Here is a 23,667-nt window from a genome sequence, read left to right on the forward strand (position 1 = left end):
ATTCTTCTGGTGCCTGTGTAGCATTTGAAATGTGCTCTCAGCTGCAGACCCAGAATCAGCCTGTGGAGTTCCTGTTTCTCTTTGATGGCTCACATTCATATGTGGCAGCGTACACACAGGTCAGAGAAACACTCACGCATCTTTATTTCATGTATATGCTGTATAGCGTGTGTGATGTTGGTTTTGAAGGATGAGCTCTGGTCACATGATCTGCATGTGAACAGGTTTAACTGTGTTTTTGATTTGCAGAGCTACAGAGCCAAGCTAACACCCGGCAACGAGTCTGAGGCTGAGACTGAAGCCTTGTGTGCCTTCATCCAGCAGTTCACTGGCATTGAATACAACAAGGTATACTGTCTCTGACCCACAGGTTCACACACAAGTATTCCTTTATGTGGCATCAGCGTTAAAGGCCACACAACCTGAGCTTTTGCCTCACGGCGCCTGTAAGGTAAAGATGGTGACTGTAACACAGTCTGGAGCTGCTGTTCCAGCACAGTCTGTGTGTGGTGCAGGTTTGACTCAACAATGATGTGATGTTTGGAGCTGTTATGGAGACTAAAGTAAAACATGCGGTTAAATCAAACCTTCGTACAGTTTCTCACTGAAAGCTGACATTTGTAACTCCTGAATATCAAAACATCTTCATTTTGCATTTTCATATACATAAGATCTGTGATGTTCATTAATTATGTGTCACTTACTTTTCTGAAAACAACAATATCTCCGCGAGCACGCGGTAACGTTTGCTATGAACTTACAGTCGTCTCCATGGTTACATCCTACAGCTTTTGGAGACTCTGCTCCCGCTGTCAGACCTGAATGCACGCGTCAGTGTGGCCGTGGACCTAATCACCTCCGCTCACAAGGACATCGACCGAGACTCACTGCACTTTGCAGCCTCCGCCTTCTACTACAAGCTAAAGGCTGCTGATGCATATGTACCTACTGCAAAATACCACGGCAGCGTGAAGCTGCTGCGCGCCGAAACCAGCAGCGAATATGAGCAAAACCTGGGAGCTGACTATAAGCTCAGCGAGGTACCGATGCACATTTACATCAGTCTGTAGTACTTATCTTCACTGTGCGTGTGTGCGCTTGTGTGTGTTTCTATAAACTCTGTCTGAGCCTTCCAATGTTCAAACTGTGTACTGCGTCTTTCTTCAGGTCTGTGATGGCGAGGTGTCGGTCCACGTCATCAAGGGAGATCACCACACTTTCCTAGAAGGCGCGGGGGCGGAGTCTATCAAGAACATCATTCATAACTCGCTGGCTGAGCGAGCTGTCAAACCAAGGGAGGGTTAAACATCCACCGTCTCTTCACCCTAATTCCTCAGCTTTCCCCAAACTAGACTGTAAATGTGTCGCTATAGGAAGTGTTTGCACTGCTTATGTTTACACGCTACTGTTATCCTAATATCCCAAATGTTAATGGTTAGTGAACCAGTCGACATCCCATCATCTCACAGCTCCATCGATTCCAACTGCAAGTTTTGTTTTTTGTTGCCATATGTTGTTGTTTGCAGAAGTTCATCCCACAACAAAATAACGTGGTTAAAAAATTAATGTAACAAAGTAACAAACACTGACACATTGATTGAATCCTGAATTACATAACATCACTCAAATTGGTGTTTCTGCTCATGCAGACATCAGTAGACAGGCAAACGCGCTGCGACCAGCCTGATGAGCGACTGTGGAGGGAGGGCTGACCCTGCAGCCGTGTTTCTGCACACTAACTACTCGTAACACAAGTTGGAGGCATTTCTTTATTTTGTGATATTTGTTTACTTTTCAGTCATGTGACCACACAGTCATCAGTTACAGTGGCAACCAGCAAATGTTTACGTTGTCAATAAGTTCACAACAAATTAAGTGTTTCATAAACTGTGTTTTAACAATGACACTCGTGTTACTGTAATTTACAGACCAGTTATTTCACTAATTCAGAAGAAAAACTGCTTCTCTTCATGATGGACTGTGTCAAACACACGCTGTTGTTCTGACAGACGCCTGTGACAGAGGCGTCGCTAAGGACCAAATGTGTCTCTTCAGAGGTTAATCAGAGATGTGAATGATCACTGTAACAGTGAGATCATATTTACTGATGTAACCTCTGAGAAACTGTTTCCTTTTAAAGGCTTTGGTCCAGAGATCTAAAACCTCAGCAAATAATCCAAACCTGAGTACAACAGCTGGCCTGAGACCTGTGATTGGGTCAGTGAAGGAAGCTGCTGATTGGAGATGAATGTGCTGAGGAGTCACAGTACGATGGACGTGACAATAAAGGCCTCTGTGTTTTATTGTAACATTTCTGTTATGTTTTGTAGGACTAATAAGGGCCTCAACAGTCGCTCAGTGTTTTCCTTCATTGTAACGAGCCTGTCCCGTTGGATCTATGATTCCTGTGCTTTTGTTGTCGTTACTATTTCTGATCATTTATCTTGTAAATATAGTTTTTGGGTTTTGTTTTTTAGAGGATGGGTCAGTTTATCAGGGACTGAAACACAAATCCTGTTGGCCCAGAAAATTCTTAGTCGCTGTTGGCGCCACCCGACCGTTTAGTTCAGACCATTAAAGTAACGACTGGTTCTATATGACACTTTTCTACATGCAACAAAGGTGGTGATGGAAGGAGGAGAACAAACTTTTTTGTCTGTATTTAATAGCACAATGAAGACCAGACAGCAAAGCAGGGAGGGAGAAATAAAGGGCCTCAGGTCAGAGTTGAACCCGGCCGCAGCATTTACCCCATGACCAGGTGACGTGGTCACCCGCCCGACCCTTACGCACAGCAGTATTTCACTTCAGCTACCAGGAGTATGTGGGTCGAGCATGCAGACTGAACTTTAGCTGCATGTTAGAAAGCCGAGTTTATGAATGAAGGCTAGAACAAATGTCCCGGCTGAAGGAGGAGGGGCTGCAGAGGTGTATAAACACAGGTGGGCGGGGCAGGGCTAGTGTGCAGGATGACTCAGTGACCTACACTGACCCGTGTTGGTGAACATTTTGTTAAAGTTAAATGTTTTCAAGCTGACAAGTAAATTATCCAGCGAGCTAAGTTGAGCTGACCGACGTGCAGTAAGGTTTTCATGCTCTTCACTAACAGCTGATCGCTGAGAATATATCAACAGTAATAATGTCCTGTAATTCCCACGGCTCTGTATGTCACACCTGCGTATGCTTCCCCATCACATTCATCACCTGTTCCTCTGGTGTCTCTGATTGGAGCACGCAGGTGTGTGGAGCAGAGTGAAATCACACACCTAATGCTGTTTTATTCAACCTGGATCTTGGAAGTTTTGATTAACATCAGTGTCAAACATGAACTAACTCTTTGTCCCCTTCAACATTACATGTTGTTTTTTGAAGTAACAGGTTCAGTGATCTTAAAAGGCTGCGGTAACGTGTCGCTGATAAAACACTGAGTCATTTTCAAATTATTCACTTTAGTTCAATTCAGCTTTATTGTTTTATGTGAAAGTCTCCATCCTGTGTCCTTCACTTATCTTTATCCCAGGTGTGAATTGTTCACAGGACTTAAAAGAAGGACGTGTCTGTGGAAAAGGCTCCGGCCAACCTAAACTCCTCCCTCATCAGGACACAGAAGAGCCGCTGAGGCAGCGCCTTGGAGTACGCTGCTGGTCGCGGCACACAGGTGCGCAACAAGATCTCCCGGCCTGCTGGAGGAGGGAAGTCTGGTACTCTGCTGCTTCCCCCAGTTTGCTTCTTGTCAGATCCCAAGTCCTCATCGACGGGCGCCAGAAGGGCAGCCTAAAAGGGCAAAGGTCAAATGTTAGCAAACAGCAACCGATTCTGAAGAAATGTGCTGTGTGATATTCAGAAGTACTGTAACCCGAGTCTCCCACAGAGACCTGATCCAGACTACAGCTCACAAACACAGCTCCTCTACTAACACCTCACTGCAGCTGCACGCTGCTGATCCTGTCTGTGATTAGAAATGATTTCAATAAAGTAAAACAGAGGCTCGTTTTCTATGAGCGTAAACAGGGATCTCTTTTTCAGTCTCAGTGTAACAAACGTGTTTACTGAATAAGTCTTTCAGTAAAAATGTTTTTGTTAATTCAGTAAAATCTGCAAAGATGACTTGTACTGTTGGCAGCAACAAACAGAGACAACAGAGTGTGGGACAGACAGGAAGTCAGGACACGTCTATGTGCTTCACAGTGGGACTAGAACATGAACATTTCTACACACACCACAGGCAGCAACTGTGCAAACCTCCACGTCACCAAAAACACCCTGCAGGTCCCATCAGAGCAACGGCAGAGAAAACAGATGAAAGGTCTGTTAGAGAGAAAAACGCTTCGCTGCTTTCTTACCTGTATGACACCAAAAGGGTTTTGTTTTTTTAATAATAAAGGCTTCATGTTTTACAGTTAAAGGTAAAGCTCATGCAAACATGCAGGCTTATTTGTCTGATCAATGCAAAAGTTCAAACATGTCTCTTTCAAGCCTCATTATCAGCTGAGATCATAGTAAAGACACAGACAGGATCCTGATCCATCTGTTCTTTATATAATTACTGTTTTTACTGTAATGTAGAATATCATGGACATAATACACAGACTGCAGCCTAAATACTGCTAAAAACAGCTCTTTTTATTTTTAAGGTTTCACGTATTAACCTTTTATTATAAAAGTCACCTGATCCTTAGCAGGTGTGTATACAGAAATACACCAGGTCATTATTTAAGCAAAGCGAAGCCAAACTGCTCCTGTGTGACAGATGAAGTCCACCTTTAAACAGCATTTAGATGCTGCTAATGAAACTCGATTAGTGGCAGCACTGGTCTGTGGGCTGGGGACACTGGTGCCACCAGTACAGCGCGCACTTTTCACAGCGCCACCATGTGGACCAAACTGTATTCTGGGTCAAACCTGATGTTTTATCATTTACACTGAACAAAAATATAAACGCAACACTTTTGCTTTTGCTCCTGTTTTCCATGAGCTGAACTCAGAGATATGAAACATTTTCTACAAACACAAAAGACCCGACACTCGCAAGCAATGTTCCCTCTAAGCTGCGCGCGTACACAATTGCGCACTGCTGGCACGGTCTCTGCACAGAAAATCTGCGTTGCGCGCACAAAAAAAAAAAAAAAAAATTCACCTGAATTGAAATTAAAATGAAAACTTTAACAATCCTGTTTTGCAGTGTTAGTCAGTGACTGGCTGCTCCCGTATAGGATTAGAACGAGGCCACCTTATCCCGTAGTCCAGCCAATCACGCGATTCACATTCGTATATACGCAGCTAATCAACGTCGCTGTCAGGCTCTGACGCGTCCTTATGCGCCGACACCGGTGTTTTAGCAAAGCGGCTGATGTGGAGTGAAGCCACGTTAATGACAACGTGTACAACCATTGGAGATGTGAGCAGGACCGACGGAACAACTGACGGGAAAAGTGTGGACTTTATACCAGTTTTTAAATTGTGTTGATCGGCCGCGTACAACCAGAGTTATGATAAAAATATCTGCAATGTTTGGTTTTCTTCCTGAATACTGTCGTTGTTTATATTTACTGCGGGAAGAAACGGTGAAAACGCCGTTTTATAAGGAAAACGCTCGAAAGCCTGTGAGCAAAAACAACACCCCACCACCCTTTCCTATTGGTGGAAAAATGTACCATGTGGACCAATCAAAAATTATATGGCAAGGGTTAGAAACGGGAGGAAGTTTTAGGAGTGACGGCGGTGCTTGGAGATGTGAGAGATTTGCGACGTTTAGCGCAAATCTTATGTAGTGAGTGTGTAGTGTAGTCAGCAGTTTTGTTGTGTGTGTCAGAACAATGAGGCGACTGCTGAATGTTACAGGTGTTACAGCAGTGATACATCTGCTGTTGTCCTGCAGGTATCAGGCTGTTGTTCTCCTTCATCTCATAGTGGACACAAATTATTTTTTGGAGTGGCACAAATAATTTGTGTGGCATCAGATTTGATGCAGAACAGCTGATTGTTCTGTAAATAGTTTGAACTGTTTAATTAAAAAACGCCTTGGCTACATTTTTAGGTAAACAGCTGCAAAAAACTTTGTTTGCATAACTCGGTTACTTTTTTGAAGAAGTAACTATATAATTAATTGCCCAACATTGGTCATTATATCCTGTATTTTGCAGACAGAGTTACAGACTCTCTCCCAGACCACAGACTCATAATACAAGTCAGAGCTTTATTAAAAAAAAAAGAAAGAAAGAAAGTTGTGTTTTCAAAATTAGAGTTATTTTTACTTCCAATAGTGTTAACATACTGCACAGGTCAGGAACAAGATTTTTTGTTACATTTTCATTGTAAGTGGGCTGAAGCAGTTAATTAAAAGTAGTCTAACATGCCACACCTGTGAGGTGTGGCATGTCAAGGTGCTGATTAGACAGCATGAATATTGCACAGGTGTGTCTGAGACTGCCCACAATAAAAGGCCACTCTGAAATATGCCGTACATGTGTAGCACAATGACACACATGTCGCAAAACCAGTCAGGATCCGGTTCAGCTCATGGAAACAAAAGTGTTGTGTTTATATTTGTGTTCAGTGTAACAAATACTGAGACGTCTAATAATGTTGTGTGTTGTTCATCTGAGGACGCTGCAGAGAACCAGATTATTTTTATTATCCTGTTTGTCTGTTATGTGAACCTTTAGAGGATGTACCTTATAATGACTGAGTGTGTTTATCGCACTATGTTAAATGTAACTGTGAGCGACACGAGGCTTACTGCTCATGGTTACCTCATCAGTGGTGAAGTCAGCCAGCTTGATGCAAGAAAGAGGAAGAACAAAAGGATGAAAGAGCAACACACAGATGAAAAACAAAAACAGACTTTCTAACCGACAGAGCTGAAATCTGAACATGTCACCAGCTGCAGGAGGCAACGCTCTGAACCACGTCGTTCCTCCTCCAGATGGAGCTTTTACTGCCTATAGTCTCTTGACATACAATGGTTGGATTGTCCTATGATACTGTATCAGCTGAGCCTCAAATTCTTATGATCTCGAGCTTCTTCAGTCTCAGTGAATCCTTAGTTGGCTCAGATGCATCATCTGGTGTTTGAGTGTAACAAGGTGGTTGTAACACAAAAGGTGTGTATGTGTTTGTGTAAACAGGTGAGTGTGGTTTGTAGTGTCCAACTAAAGCAGCGTGTCTAACCAACCACATCTCCAGGGCTGAATCAGGTGACCACGAGCCATCGCTCCACAGCTGCTGAGGGAGCTACAACCCTCATTCAGCCTTTCATAGACATACGGCAATGAACTGTATGAACAATAAACTTTATTCATACACACAAATCCCTTTAGGGTTGTGTCAGCGAGGGCAAACGTGCCACATCAAATACATGGAGCTACAAGCTGTGGTGACCCACTGTCAGTAAGGGAGCTTTATTACACACACACAGCATCAAATCATAACAACAGTTACCTCAAGCTACTTCTATGTTATAAGGCAAAGACCCTGCAGTTACACAGGGAAACATTAGGTGACCGTCTGTGAGCGACAGTGGGAACCAAAGCCTCTAACAAACATCCATCGATAGATGAGGGGCAGACGGGCTGAATGCAGAGAGGTCTACTAACACATGTTGAGTGAAGAAGAAACACCCAGTGCATTATGGGGAACTTAGACCTATAACTTAGACCTGTGTGCGCCTTAGCATATGCTACTTCCGGCGCATAGCGCTTAGTTTCCGGTGTGATATTCGCTCCTTGTTCACGGTCGGGTTTTTCAACCAAATGGACGAATCAAGTGGCAATTTACATTTTTCGAGATGTCGAATGTATCTGTAGATGATGTTGATCGACTTGTCGATATTTCCCCCCCGCGCCTCAGAGCAAACGAGAGAAAGGATTCAGATTTTATACTTCTCAGTATCTGTAAACAGCGCTCCCTCGTTTATCGCGGGAGTTACGTTCTAAAAATAACCTGCGATTGGTGAAATCTGAAGTAGCCAACTTTATTTTTCACAGTTATTATCAATGTTTTAAGGCTGTAAAACCCGTCACTACACACTTTATACACTCAGACCGACATGAACATTTTCACACGTTTCTCTCCTGTTTAAGCTCTCAAAGCTCAAACCTTCGTAGACAAATAAGTCCAGTATTACAGAAACCAAAGATCAAACCGTGTTTTCAGGTCCAGCACATGAGAACAGAGCAGCTGAGAGATAATTCAACATCAATGAATCATTAATGAATCAATGAATCAGCGATTCTGTACTGCACAGGAGAGACGGCACGGAGGAGATCAACAATAGTCTGAAGCCAATCAGGACGCAGAACACAAAGCGCTGTGCGCAAAAAAAAAAAAAAGCATGCAAACTTGCACAAAAAAAATGTGCGAAACAGCGAGGCCGCGTTATAGCGACAGACCAGACCAGCTGCACAACACAGACACTTCAAACCTGAGGACAAATCTAAGAGAACAGAAAAAGGAAAGGAAACTTAGCTTAGAACCATGCAGCGCTACAGGAGACGGCAGCACTGCAGAGGTGAGGACCAGCACCTGTTTGAAAGAGACAAATGCACACAAACACACACAACAACGAACGAGAAACAAACACAGAGAGAGGAAAAAGTGGTTATACAGAACTTGAGGACATTACCTACATGTAAATATCTAAATAATTATAAGTTTGTTGTGTTTTCTTTAACAATGTCAGAAGGAGAGAGGCACTGAGGCACCGTCTTCCGCCCCCCGACGCTCCTGCTGCGCCGCCTCCTTCTGACAGGAACTGCCTACAGAACAAGCATGAATGATGCCTGAGTGGACACACACAACTCACAAGTTCCTGGCTCTGTCAGCTCCTCTGCAGAGGGTTTCCCTAAGAAGGTGGACCTAGCAGGGTCACCGGGAGACGGGGAGCTGTGCCTCACGGCCCTCACTTCGTCGGAGAAACCCTCATGCAGAGTTCAGAAACTTCTGTGTTGAGTATGTCGCTGTGAGCCTCCACCATTTAACTAGTGGGTGCAGCCTGAACTGTCTAGAGACAGACCAGACCAGCTGCACAACACAGACACTTCCAACCTGAGGACAAATCTAAGAGAACAGAAAAAGGAAAGGAAACTTAGCTTAGAACCATGCAGCGCTACAGGAGACGGCAGCACTGCAGAGGTGAGGACCGGCACCTGTTTGAAAGAGACAAATGCACACAAAATAAGTGTTTGTTGTAGAATGTGCAGCATGAAAGTAGCATGCATGTTTTGCATAGAACTGTTTTATGCATCTGCATTTCACAAAGAATGACAAATTGGTATACGGGACAACAAATAAAATCTAATGTATAGAAAAAAGATAATAGGATATGCCCATGACAATAAGAATGATAAAGGACTTCACAAAGTCAATTTATTGCTAAAGTGTGATCTTAGAAAATTGCTATTGTGCACCACACTAAACAGAACAAATTCTGTCAAAACTTACTTTTGCAAGATCCCACAAATGTTTTGCAAGATCTTGAGAGTTTTTTTCTTTGCATTTATCATGCTTCCATCAATACCTGTAAAGCTGTACAGAGTACTGCAGCTGGTTGTTAATGAATGCAACAAAGACCACCAGATCAAAGTACACCTAGCCACGAGTGTTTCCCCTTCCACTGAGCACTATCTTCATCTCGCAAAATACATGTTCAAATTTTTTTTCTTCAATGTGCCTTGCGAGGCTCCATAACATACCTATCAATCTGTGAGCATTTCTCAGAGGCTGCAGCAACTGCAGCTTTTGAGGAAGTTGCAACAGCACATTTGTGAATTCTCACGCGTAGCCCTACAGGAACACCCACAGTTACAAATACCATAGCGACCAACATCAGTGCTACTACTGCCCACAGTTCATGTAAAGGAAACATAACGGTGTCATACAATAAACTACAGAATCAGCATTGTTGTCTGTGAAGGTTCTCAGTCATTCAGGTCATCGTAGTCAAAGGAGCTTGTAAAGAAAAGCGTCTGGACTTCTTTAAGTTGCTTGAAGACGTTTCACCTCTCATCCGAGAAGCTTCTTCACTTCATCAGCATTGTTGCACAACCGTGTATTCAATCTTGTTACCCTTCTTTAAAGTCCACCACCTGTGCTGCAAGTGAAGTTGAGGGCAACTGTGGCTCAGGGAGTTGGGAAGCACATCTGTAACCGGAAGGTTGCCGGTTCGATCCCTGGGCTCTCTGTCCTGGTCGTTGTGTCCTTGGGCAAGACACTTTACCCTACCGCCTACTGGTGATGGCGCGATATGGCAGCCTCGCTTCTGTCAGTCTGCCCCAGGGCAGCTGTGGCTACAACCGTAGTTGCCTTCACCAGTGACTGAATAGTGGCATTGTAAAGCGCTTTGGGTGCCTTGAAAAGCGCTATATAAATCCAGTCCATTATTAACACATTGGAAGTTGTGGCACTTCTCATTATTTGACGTGCACAGCCGCTCTGTGTGAGGGTCAAACATTTGTTTATTCAACACCTGTGAAGGTATCAGAAATCGGCTACTGAGAAAAAATGCATAGATAGCAAGAGAAGCAAATTAAAGCACTGCACGTGCTTTACGTGCTATGACATGCTGCACGTCATAAAACCCAGTTTCTTGATTAACATTTTTAAGAGTTAAGTTGTAATACTTTTGTGCATTATTAAAACAAATCCTAAAATTCTGTATCACTGTGCTGTTACGAGAAGGTAGCTTGAATGTAGGTATCTGGCCCTGTGTAAATCTTGAGCATGAGTGATGTTGTGGGACAGTGCACCAACTACACAGGTACAGTGGCGTGTCTAGAAAATTTTTGTTGGGGGGGCCAGGTAGGGGCACAGATTTGGAGAAGGGTGGCAGATTTAATTGGCAGATAATGTTTTAAAAAAAAATTCTACCAACCCTTAACCATAATTCAATAATCCTATAAACCTAATAACCAAATGCACTTTTAACTCTTATTAGAATGAGATTTTAACCACTACGGTGCAAAGTTTTTAGATACTGCGTTGATAAAGTACAAGAGATACAATCAGTGCTTTGTCAGTGTTTACTCAGCATTCAAGGACAGCAATATTTGCATAGTATTTTTACTGACATATACTGCACATATGTTTTGGGCAAAAACATTTTTGAATATTAAAATACGAACATTTGTAGCAAACAATTGACAAATTAGCCATTCCAATGCAAAACTTTCTCTGCCTGTTAAAAAAAGAAGATAATCTTCTCACAAACTGGTGTTTGATTTTGAAACAGGAAAAAAGTGGAGAAACAACTGAAAAGACTAATATTTGAATAAAACCTGAAAGCAAGTAAATGCTTTCTATGCTGCCTTATGGTAAACTTTGGTAATATTGATAAAGAACAACACTGGCTGATGATGAAATACATTCAGCTGGCATGGTGACACTGCCAGTATAACCTGCAGGGCTGGACTGGGACAGAAAATCGGGCATTTTGACTACAGACCGACCCACCAGGTATTAAAGCCATAAAGCCTTTGAATGAAAACAAACCCTGTTGTGACAGTGATGTACAGTCTTTTTGGTATATGTATGATTTCTATACATTTTACGTCAGATAAAAACTTTGGTTGTAAGATTTAGATAATTATTTAATAAAAGCTAGATATTTTAAATGAGAATAGGAAAGAAAAGTATTTCTTTGTGCCCCCTTTCCCTGTTAATGCCCTACCTGGCCCCCTGGCAAAACTTTGCTAGACCCGCCCCTGCACAGTTACCAGCTGTCAGCTACATAAAAAAGGATCCTGGTGGGTGGTCTTCACGTTTCCCTCTCACCAGATATCCAAACCGACATCATGACCAGCAGCTTTACAGCTGTGGCTCCAGCAAACATCAGCTGATACTAGAAATTAATATTAAATAAATTCTAACAACAGCCGATCAAGCTTAAACGTGCTGCTGTTGTTTAGCGCGACATCTGCTGGTTTCGTCTTTCTGGCGCAAAGTGGGCGATAAACAAACAAGAGAGAAAAGCCGATCAGCTGATCATCGATCAGTTTCATGATTGAAGTAGCAACAGGAGAGGGAGGATGAGAGAAGAGGCAGCTGTGCAGCGTAAAGACAGAATAAATCCAGCTTTGTGTCTTTTTCCATTCTAGCTGAAGTTCGGGACAAACTGCGTCTCTTCTCAGCTCAATACGAAACGTGTAATATTTTCTCTGATTGAGGGACCATTCCATTTTTTTAAGGAGCCGTTGGCAACTCTACTAACTAACCTTATGAATAAAATAAAGTTCACTATCAGTAACATCATAGCAACCGAACAGCTGTATAAAAACTCCAAGCTGGCTAGAACGCAGTATGAGTTATTGCAACTGACAGTAAAAAGTCAGCACAACGAAAATAAACTCCACCTAAACTTAGTTCATATCTGACCCAGATAGACTGCAGGTCATAACTTCTTACCTGAAGTTCAGTTCACCTGACACTCGGACTGGCGGCTGCCTCGGGGCTCTCCTCCTGCCTCCCCTTCCCTCATCCACCTGCTGCCTCTGTGGAAGCCCCGCCATAGCCACCACCAAACAACGGAGTTATTTCTACACATCGACCTGCATCTGGCCAATCCACCACCTCTCATTGTTCATTCCCTTACAAAAATAAATAAAAAATAAGTCAAATAAGCCCGATGGCCAGTCCAGCTATGTTAACCTGCAACCAAATCTGCAGCTCCATACAGCAATGTTACGACTTAGATTACATCTTATAACTCATAACTCTTATGTTAGCTCCCCTCTGTAGCATACTGTCTGAAATATTCCACGGCTGCAATAATTCTTTAAGTGTTATTTTTTCCTTGGTATTCTAATTTCGCCGAAGTTTACTAAACTCAACAAACTTAATATTACTTACCGGGACATTTATTCTGTCCTCATTTTCTTTCACCGAAAAATTGTTTCCTGCAGTGACGTCTTTCGTGCTTGGCTCTCCTACCTTTGCTAACGTGATGCACATAGCGCAGAAGCCGATGCTGCATTCACTTACACTCGGATATCTGAGCGTCACCGTGAAAACATAATCGGACATTTGATATTTGATTGAATTTTATTGTTTTGCCTTTGGGGTGGCACCTGGGGTGGCCAGTCTGGTTGGGGGGGTGGCCTGTGCCCCCCCAGGCCACCCCGCTGGACACGCCATTGACCATAGCCAAAGAAAGCTCGTTTATGACCAGCATCATGTAAATAAGCGCTCTGAACGTCAGCCACAAACGAAGCCGAAGAAAACGTTAGCATCATTTCCTGGTTGCTGTGCGACAAGCAACTGTAAAACTCGAAGCTCTGAACGCGGTCCTCTGTCATATAAATCTGCGAGTGGTCTCTGCGTGAGGCGAGCGGCTTTTCCCGGTGAGTGAGAGATTGAGCGTGAGGTCCGGAGAGCGCACAATGAATAAAAAGGGCTCTGAGAAAACACGCCATGTGGTAGCCTGGCTTAACAAAGCGGAGTGGGATCAGGTTCGGGACTACCTTTACTCGATGGACTCCTCTCTGCAGAGGTTTGCGTTAGAGAGGATATCGGCTTGGAGGGCCAGGTGCGCTGATAGTTTTCCCGTGGCCGTGGACTGCACAGCAGACCTCGTGCGCTGCCAGGTGCGGGACCGGTCCGGACAGCTTACCGGAGATGACTTGACCCTGATGTACGGGACGGCCCTGGTAAGATTTTTTAATCTTATCACGGAGCGCCAGCAGGGGAGAAAGGCCCCGCCGCTGAGGCAACTGGCTGGAAACTTGAACATCCCCGAGTGGGTGGTGGATCTGAGGCACGAAATCATGCATGGGACTCTTCCTTCTTTGAAATGGTGCCGAAAGGGATGTAAGGTGGTCCTGGAGTGGCTCCAGCAGGAGTTTTGGTCCAGACAGCTGGGAGGAGGCCCCGATGAGCAGCTCGTTGCCAGGCAGAAAGAAGTGGATGCCTGCAGAAACGCTCGGGAGCTGCTGATCTCTTTTGAGAAGGACCAGTACCAAGCTTTTGATGATGGGTCTCCTGAAGACAAGGGGAAGAGCTTGTGGCAGGCCCCCTTAGCAGACATGAGTTCGTTGCTGGGTGAGATCAAGCAGTTTGCACTGGGGTCCAGGGAGCTGTTGATTGATGTGCTGCTGGAAGACGGTTTTCTTGTTCCTACCATGGAGCAGCTGGAAGCATTAGGCTGTGCAACATCTGACAGTGCCAGTCCCACTGAGCCCAGAGTCCCACAAACCTTCCTGCGCTTTTGGCTGCCCCTGCTAAAGATGCTTAACTCTTCGTCTTTCATTCACCTCTTCCTGGAGAAGCTCTTTGTGGAACTGAAGCTGCTCAGCAAAGAGCCCAACGGTCACAGGTGTTTCTATATTTCTGCATGGATTTCAGAAGTCTTCCTCTGCAACAACAACAAATTTGAATATCATTTTGAGACAAGGTTGCAGAAGAAAGCCAGAATGAAGGACAGGATTTTCATCGACCGCATCAAGCTGAGGTGGCAGCAGCTTCTCTCTGCATGTCTGGATGCCCCCTGCATCAGCACACCTCACCTGATCCAGCTAGTCCTGGATGACATGGAGCATCCCCCCCCTCAGGAAACCAGAGAGAAGCTGTTCCAGCTCTGCTCCATCTACACACAGACAGAGCGCTCAGAGGCCAGCACACCTCTGCAGCAGCAGCAGCCCATATATACTGTGAGTATGCTGCTGGACCAGATGCAACACTCCTCACCGATGGACTCGGAGAGAAGTGAGGAGCGCAAATGGGCAGACGTGCAGGCTGAAAGAGCACTTGCCCTCAGACACGTAGCAGCATCCCCGGGGCCTCGGCTCCAGCCCGGCCAGCTGAGGGCCTCCTCTGGAGCAACAGCGAGCTCAACAAACTGAAATGTGGACTGAAGCTTTTTTAAGTTACTTGTGTTATTTTTGTTACTTGTGTTATTTTTTGTTTTATGTTAAGCACAAGATTGTTGTTGTTGTTGTCATTCCAGCCTCCGCTGACTCTTGTTGTGCTAGAAGCAGTTTTGAAGCAAAAATACAATATTCAGAAGACAAAATGTTGTGGAATTTTAACCATGAGCACAGTGCAGGTTCAGCAGTTGTGATTGTTTCTGTCCAGTCGAGCTCGTTAACTAAACATGTTGGCAGAAGCAGAAATAAAACTTTCAGAAGACAAAATGTTCTGATTTAAAGAAGGACCAAAGGAAGGAAAGCATAGGTTTTGATTAAGTCTGATAAACTAGAATTATAAGGTATTGTTACATTAAAAGGAGCAAAATGAAATAAAAAGGCTATATCAAAAACAGGTTATAACATAGGAAATGTGAGGTTTTAAAATGAAGTTAGTGTCAGCGTTTTAAGAGAGTGGTAAAATGATGAGTAACGTTGAAGAATATATATAAATACAAGTCTATAAGTCAAGAACATAATTAGGATAAGGCTTTTGATTAAAGAGTCCCAACTATGATAAGTTAGGGAGATGCAGGAAAAGGTGTTTTGTTTCCTTTGCAGAAGATCTCGGCGACCACAGGGGGTGAGGATCCTGGAGGCCCGAAGCCGGATGGACCACAAGAGAGGGTCAGAGCGAGGACACAATGTATTGCGACCTCTGGTGTACCAGAGGTCGAGAGAGGGAGTGTGGAGCAGGGAAATTATTTTACTGCTATTGTTAAATAATCGTCATCGTCACCATTGCATTAATAATATAATCTGCAGCATTGATATTGCATTCAGAGGTTTAAACAGTGTGTGTCTTTCAGAAAGACTAAGTTGCAGAAAGTTTGCATTAATGAAAGCAGAGTCTAAGTTATTCTGAGGAGCAGGTTAGACGAGGCTATTTGATGAGCCTCTGGTCTGGTGGAAGGTCAGAAGTGCAACGGGTGAGATGAGAGAGCATTTGAGGACGACATATACACACACACACTTAGTTAGAGAGAATCATTTATAGGTGAGAGGTTAGTTATGTTTACTCGCAACTGTGAAAGAGGAACAGTTTCTTGTTGTCTCGGCAAGAAAGAGGAAATACCTGGTGTGAATACGTATGAATGGACGGTGACTGGACGGACGAACTGAACTAAGGTTGGACCAACTGGACACTGAGGTAAAGACTGGACTAAGGCTAAGCACATGACTGATGACTGTTCTGTTTTAAGTTCATTTTCATGACATAGATTGGATCATGAGTGGGGAAAACTGAGCATTTTTAGTTTTGTACATTATTTTGACACATGAAATGTGTCAAAATAAAGGGGGGATTTAAGGTTTAAGTTGAAATGGGTTTAGGATCATTTTAGGACTTTTGGGGTGTTTGATGATTTAGATATGGTAAAACTGAGGCAGACATTGTTATTTTCATGTTTAAGTTGAAGGATTAAAATGAACTGAATCCTGGTTAGAAGATAAACTCTTTACACACATAAAGAGCATTTAGATTAAGTAAAGTTAATATAAAGGATAGAGCCCAGAACATGATATCTTGAACCAACTTTGAATAATTAAGGGAACATTAGATGAACACAGTAGATTAGTGAGGTGTACCAGAGAGAGAGGCTTTTTGTTTTCTATCCTTTACAGGAGAACATTCCAGTAACACAGCGACCACAGGGGTGGCAAGAATCTCCAGTTTCGCAAACAGGTCACATCTGGATTACACGCTGTGGACAGGGCGACCCCGGAGGCAAAGGTGGTGTGGCTGAAGGTGCTCAAACGCAAGTGGAAGGAGCCACGCTGGACTGGTCCATACGAGGTCGTTGCCAGGACAACTACAGCATTCCAACTGAAAGGGAAGGGCGACACCTGGTATCTCTGGTCGCAGTGTGCACCAGCACATGAGAGCTTGGTTGAGGAAGAGGCTTCAACCAACACAGGTGTCAACAAACAGAGGCAGAATAAACCCTCTCACCTGTGCAACAGGCCATTCAGTAGTCCACCTGGAAGGCTGAAGAAAGAAGAGCAGCAGCGGAGAAGGTCGTCACGCCATCAGAAAGGGGCAGTGATAAGTTAAAGGCTCCACAAAGAGGGGAGTTTCAGTCCAGAATCTAAAATCTATATAACAAGTCTAGAATACAAAGTTTATATAACATGATGCAAACAACCGAATCAGAGACACGTAATGGGAAGAAACGTATTAAAATGTTCCTTACAACTACATGTGTATTATATGCGATAATAGTAACCATGGCTCTGTTGTCTTTTGTCTGTATTTTGCAAGGCACTCCGGACCCCTTGTCTGAACACGGAGGCCAGTCCAGCCCAGCAGTTCCTGAGACTGTAGGTCCTAAAACAGGATCGCTAGAAAGACAAAAGCGCGAGGGGTCAGGTAAAGGTGATGAATGTCTCAGCAGAAATAATGGCATAGAGTTGAACTATGTTAAAGGGTCTACCAGCTCATTCATGTTAGATTTGTGTGACGTCATTAAATGTACAGGAGCCAGTAGTAGATGGAAAGTGTCAGACAACAGTGGGACCATTTATGCCAAAACAAGATAACTATGCATGTTTTAAGTTCTCTACTGATAATGAAAAGTACAAGGTGGGAGAGATCGATCCAACTTGGTGTGCCGTCACACTTCAGGGACGAACCACCAACAATGTAAGCGGCCCTAGCACGGTAATTGGAACCTGGGCAGGAAGTGGGCTCTATTATTATTGTGGGGAAAATACTCTGTTGGTTCATGTTCCTATAGGAAGCGTAGGGACATGTGCGATGGTGCGATTAGGAGCTCCACTCATGCTGATTGGGAATCAGGTAAAGGCTATTCCACAACGCAACACACGTACTCTAGCCGCCAGACGTCTGAGACATGTTTTGGTCAAAAGAGGGACCCAAGGTACACATGCTTATGATCCTCGCCTGAACTCGCCTAGGGGAGTTCCAGACGAATATAAGCTGGTGAATCCGATAGCTGCAGGATTTGAGAGTATATTCCTTTGGGTAACACCTAATAAGAATGTTGACCGCATTAACTATGTTCATTACAATCTGCTGAGACTTTCTAACCTAACCAGGGACGCCATGATGGGGTTCGCAGAACAATTGGGTCCAAGTTCTCTGATGGGAGTTCAAAATAGGATGGCGCTTGACATGTTATTGGCAGAGAGGGGAGGTGTGTGCTCGATGTTTGGAGATATGTGCTGCACGTATATCCCCAATAATACTGCCCCAGGTGGCTCAGTAACCCGAGCTCTGCAGGGCCTGAAAACTTTGTCTAAAACCATGCATGAGCACTCAGGGGCCTGTTCTTCGTACCGCGCTAAGTGAGTTAGCTGGATGAGATTGTTGACGATTTCGCGTGATCCTGGATCGTTCGGTTCCCCGAAGCCCATCCGGGACTTGCTGTCATAGCAACAGAGCCGTAAGCCTAAACCTGCTGGGGAGCAGGTTTACTTTATGTAAACAGGATTAGATCGCGGCCACGCAGGTATGTCCGCGTCATTCATACGAAAGCAACAGCGATATTCCACCACTGTTTCACCATAAATAAATAACATCAATGTAACTAAAGATAATGCAGCACTTGATCCTTTTATTGATTTCACACAGATACATACAGGTCATTCCCTAAAAAAGGGAAATGTACTATTAACATTCTATTACATGTATGTGATTATTACAGATGTAATTCATATTTCAGAGTAGTAATTGTAAATTACTTCGTGTAATCAAGATGAGAGACCACGGCTATAAAAGCGAAGGTGGATTTGGGAAGTCTGTCGCAGTCATATCCTGTCCGTTTACGCGAGCAACCCATTGCGGAAGGTGCAAGATTGATAAGGAGAGTCCTCAGAATTCAGCGTATATTGCGGGACAGACAGGATCCTTTAGCTCAGCGCGACAGTGTGCTCATAGAGAGATATCGATTTTCCCGTGAGGGTATTATTTACTTAACCAACTTGTTGACGAGGGGGTGCAGGACCACCACCTGTCTTTTTTTTTGCTCTGCCCTTTTCTTGGTTGCTGTTATGAACAAACAAACAGAGTATTCCAGGGTCTCTTTCCAAGAGACGACAAGCAATATAAGTGATAAATATTACCATTCTGTAGAATATTCTTATATTTCACTTTTACTTGTTCCCATGTTCTAGTGGGTCCTGTTGTGGCTCTAATGTGAAAGAGGATATAATATAACAATATAATATAATGTAATATAATATTGGATAATATAGTGTAATATAATAAATCTACCCTACCGCCTACTGGTGTTGGCCAGAGGGGCCGATGGCGCAATATGGCAGCCTGGCTTCTGTCAGTCTGCCCCAGGGCAGCTGTGGCTACAACCGTAGCTGCCTCCACCAGTGTGTGAATGTGAGAGTGAATGAATAGTGGCATTGTAAAGCGCTTTGGGTGCCTTGAAAAGCGCTATATAAATCCACTCCATTATTATTGTTATTATTGAATTACTTACGAGTTTGATTTGTCAGCAACTTTCTGCCAGCCCTCTCTCCTTGCTTTTGCAGCCTTTGCAGTGTTCCCTTGCGTTTTAATTCAACTCTGAAACTCCTGAAATCCCTCACTCAAGAGTTCTTGCTCTGCTGCCGAAAAATACCGAGCGCGCTCCTTCGACATTTTCGCCGACCAATCAAAGGGTTGCCGATCAATGTTTCTACTATCGATGCGTAGCCCCTGTTGGGCCACCCAGTGATCTCACATTACTTCATCCAGCTATACTAATCGTCAACAACAGGTGTGTTCGGGGAACCGGAATAGCGAGCTCAGAGTTAGCGCGATGATTTGGTCTTGGATGTTTCATTTGATCTTGGATGTAGTAAGCGACGTACGAAGCACAGGGCCCAGGTATTGAAAACCCGCTGGCATCCTGGATGACATCTGTGTTTGGACAATGGTGTGGCTATATCAGTGATGTGCTCATTGGCTGTATTTTTGGGAATATTGGTCATCGCTGGTTGTTGTATCATTCCTTGTGTCAGAGGATTGTTGGTAAAGATAGTGGCGAGGGTTACGAACCCTGGCTGGGTTGAGGGCATCTACCAGATGAACCTGGAACCCATAGAGTGGGGCAGGGAGTGATACAACATGAAGTATGGTGACATTCCTGTGGGAATGTCAAAAGAGGGAATGTTGGGATTCAGAGATTCTTTTATTACTACCATATAATTTGCCTTATGAAGAATGTATTAATAACATGTTTCACAGTATCACTTATCAGTAATATTTCTTACAGGGTTTATATTGCATTGAATATGTCTGTCATCACATTGACCTTTCTATTTTATAGGTTGAGTTCATTTTATACACAATGCATAAATGTGCTTGGTTAAGAGTTGATGTTCCAGTCTAGAAGGTTTTAAGCTTCACTGGTGAGAGTGTCCAGATGATACATGTTGAGGGGAGATGAGAACATAGCAGGTTAATTGCATGCATGCTTACAATACACATAGTCAGGTTTGAGTGAAGGCCTAAGCGTCTTCTACTCCAGTCTGAGACTGGCTGCTAAAGTACTTTACTTAGTGATTAATGACGAGGGTCCAATTATTAGCTCTCAGAAATGCTAAGACCTGAAGTTATTACCTTAAAAGGCAAGTAATGAAGAAAGGAGAAGTTATATGTCAGTTTATAGTTATTAAAAGTATATGTGATGTACCCTTGTTTGCACGAATTGAACTTTTGTCCATCTGTCACCCTGTATTTTTGAACTGTATTGACGTAGGTGTGATATGTTATCCTATAAAACCAGAACCCAGTGTATTTTTGTCAGAGCAACCCATTCTGTATGCTGACGGTTGGTTGTTCTCCTGTGATAATAAAACTCATCGTTTGATTGCACTTTTCCGGAGCCTCCGTTGTTTTTTGTCTGGTCTGAAGTTGATCGATTTCGCAACAGTATGCACAAATATGACCCAAGATGGGACTCGCCAACCTGGATTGACTCAATAGGAGTTCCCAGGGGAGTTCCAGATGAGTATAAGTTAGTTAATCAGATAGCGGCCGGCTTTGAAAGTGTGTTTCTATGGATAACTCCGAATAAAAATGTCGATCGCATTAACTATGTCCATTATAATGTGTTGAGACTCTCTAATCTCACTAGGGACGCGGTAGAAGGCCTTGCGGAACAATTAGGCCCGACGTCGTTAATGGGAATCCAGAATCGAATGGCCCTGGACATGTTGTTGGCTGAGAAAGGTGGTGTCTGTGCCATGTTTGGGGACATGTGTTGCACGTTCATACCCAACAATACTGCACCAGACGGTACGGTTACTAGGGCGCTTGAGAGTCTGAAAATGTTATCTAAAACCATGCATGAGCAATCAGGTGTGAACACTGGACCGGGAGACTGGTTCACGTCTGTCTTTGGGCAATGGAAGAGTGTTGTTATGTCTGCCATGTTTTCTTTTGTTGTTTTTCTTGTCATATTGATGATTGGATGTTGTCTCATCCCTCTGGTCCGGCGGCTTTTAGTAAAGATGCTGGAGAGAGCCCTGAGCTCAGGCTCAGCAGGTTCAGCTGCGCCGGAGTCCATGATGCCTTTGAGGGAGATTGTAGGCTGGACGGAGGAGTGAGACAAATCCTGGTGTAAGTTGGGCTCGCAAGCGAGCCCAAGAGGAGGAGTTGTCAAGAAAAACATGTAATTTCACTGCCATTATTTCATTATTATTTCATTAGTCTGCATCACTTAGTATCAGTTGATCATCACCATTATCATGTATCATTTATCATTTAGTAAATCTGCTTAATCTTGTATTCCAGAGCACGCAGAATAAGACACATTCCTCTGTAATATTCTATTATGCAAAAACCACCAGCATCTCTGTGGCTCCAGGCGGCCCAAAGTAAAGTCAGATGAGGACAGCGACCTTTTGTTGGCCTGGACAGACAATCTCACAAACTGCACACTCGGACACACAATTGTTTAGACCAGATGTTTTCCCTCATCCATATCTGGGAACATAAAGCCTGAGAAAGTGTTAGGTTTCTGAGAAGCTGAGTTCTAGGAAATGTTCTGACGTCATATTAGGCTATAAAGCTTTCTGTAACGAGCAGAGAAGATCGAAGACCGGCTTCCCACACTGTATAACTGTGTGTGTTTAATAAATCACTTTTTGGACACTTCTGGGGACTCTGTCTGTGCTTATTTTTCCTTCCAAATAAAAAGAACCTTTACAAAAGAACTGTGCATTTCGTGTTGTTAAGACTGTTTCATCTGGGACCATTTTGCAATCTAACGCAAGCTTAATTAAGGATTCTGTTTGTTTTATTCCTTCTAAGCCCAAATGAATTTCTTGTGAATCTGTCTACTGTGAGCCTGGTGATTTTGTTACTGATGCCTGACTGCCAACTGTATAAAACAAAAAACTACACACAATATTCGAAGCACATAGCGCACAGTCGTAAATTCACCCTAATTTTGGTATGATCTGAGCTCAGGCACTGGGTGACTGAGCATAGCACTTACGCATGTGAGCGAGGGGGGAGAAACTGCTGCAGGAGAAGCGTAGACAGGCAGACAGAGGAGAGCTTAAGTTTGACCAGGTACCAAAGCAAATCATTCATACTGTACAAATAATGTAAATATGACGGTGTATCACAAAAGATTGATATCAAACTGATCACTTGACCCATATTACGTTACTTGCTCTTGGAGTGAATCAACAAATGGGGAAATGAAAATCCGAACAACAACAATGATGTTTTTTTAGAGAGTCTTAGCTTACATGTGTGTTTATTTCATATTTTCAGTTGTTTCCCTCCACGGCTAAACAAAGCACTGTAATCGGTTTCAGTTATGTACTGATGAACACAACAATTGACATAAGTGGCTTCTTTCAAAGAAAAAACTCAGGTAGATTTTATTTTATATATTATGCTTTGTATGTTGTTCAGTATATTTCTATGCAAAACAAGAGGAATTTCAATACACAGCAGTATATTCACAGCTGAAACCAGATATTTACATACACTTTAGGGAAAAAACATAAAAACATTTTTTTTTCTGTTAAACATCAATTTAGAGTGAACTTGCAACTAGAAGATCACTGGCTGCTCTCTGCCCAGCATGGAGGTCACTGCAAACTCTCGGTACCTCAGCAGAGCTGGCAATATCATCAAGGACTACTCTCATCCCAGCAACCAACTGTTTGAACTATTACCGCCAGGCCGACGGTACAGGTCACATAAAACCAGGACAAACAGATTCAGGGATAGCTTCTTTCCCAGAGCTATCACCGTAGTAAATAAGAACAAAAACAATTGAACCTATTCCATACCGTCACTGTCATTATATTATGCTGCTATTCATACTGTCATTATATTAATGCTGCTATCCTGTATATATTGTACAAACTATTGTTTGAGTACTTACGATTGTTTTTTTGTACTTTTTATATTTTACATTTATATTTATTATTGAAACTTGCACCAAGGGAGTGGCACTCCAATTTCGTTGTACTCTGTACAATGACAATAAAGGCTATTCTAACTTGTTTTGTTTTAGATAAATAAATATTGAAATATCTTTTGAATTAGTTAAATGTCAGAATATAGAGAGAGAGAGAGCTGTCTATTATTTATCACTTTCATCAAATTTAGGAGTACATATACACTAAGTTTATTGTTAATTAAGAAGAAAACTGCAGATGATTGCATTCTGATCTTAAGCAGCCTCTGATAGGTTAGTAGAGTCGGATTTTTTAGTAGAGTCCTCTGTCCTCTGCTGGATGTGTTGGAGAACACTTTCAGCCCTCTGAGGACTGCATACCACTGCCTGAG

At 43.2% G+C, this 23,667-nt stretch overlaps 1 protein-coding gene and 1 pseudogene across 1 annotated transcript; both read left to right on the plus strand.

Moving 5' to 3' along the window:
* Positions 1 to 1,361, plus strand: LOC146656657 (fatty acid synthase-like). The gene is made up of 4 exons (XM_085426822.1): positions 1 to 119; positions 250 to 348; positions 789 to 1,040; positions 1,168 to 1,361. The coding sequence occupies exons 1-4, from the start codon at positions 30 to 32 to the stop codon at positions 1,303 to 1,305; spliced, it is 579 nt and encodes a 192-aa protein (XP_085282948.1). The 5' UTR covers positions 1 to 29; the 3' UTR covers positions 1,306 to 1,361.
* Positions 1,362 to 11,297: 9,936 nt separating this feature from the next.
* Positions 11,298 to 16,480, plus strand: LOC146656658 (ribosomal biogenesis protein LAS1L-like; annotated as a pseudogene).
* Positions 16,481 to 23,667: the final 7,187 nt, after the last annotated feature.

This window comes from Rhamphochromis longiceps, linkage group LG12 (assembly GCF_057381845.1).
Source record: "Rhamphochromis longiceps isolate RC_006_pf linkage group LG12, R_longiceps_female_GT1.1, whole genome shotgun sequence".
Lineage (NCBI taxonomy): Eukaryota > Metazoa > Chordata > Actinopteri > Cichliformes > Cichlidae > Rhamphochromis > Rhamphochromis longiceps.

Coding starts and splice junctions, on each gene's coding strand:
- LOC146656657 (XM_085426822.1), top strand. CDS start 30: ATGTGCTCTCAGCTGCAGACCCAGAATCAGCCTGTGGAGTTCCTGTTT. Junction 120..249: donor ATGTGGCAGCGTACACACAG/GTCAGAGAAACA, acceptor TTTGATTTGCAG/AGCTACAGAGCCAAGCTAAC. Junction 1,041..1,167: donor CTGACTATAAGCTCAGCGAG/GTACCGATGCAC, acceptor GTCTTTCTTCAG/GTCTGTGATGGCGAGGTGTC.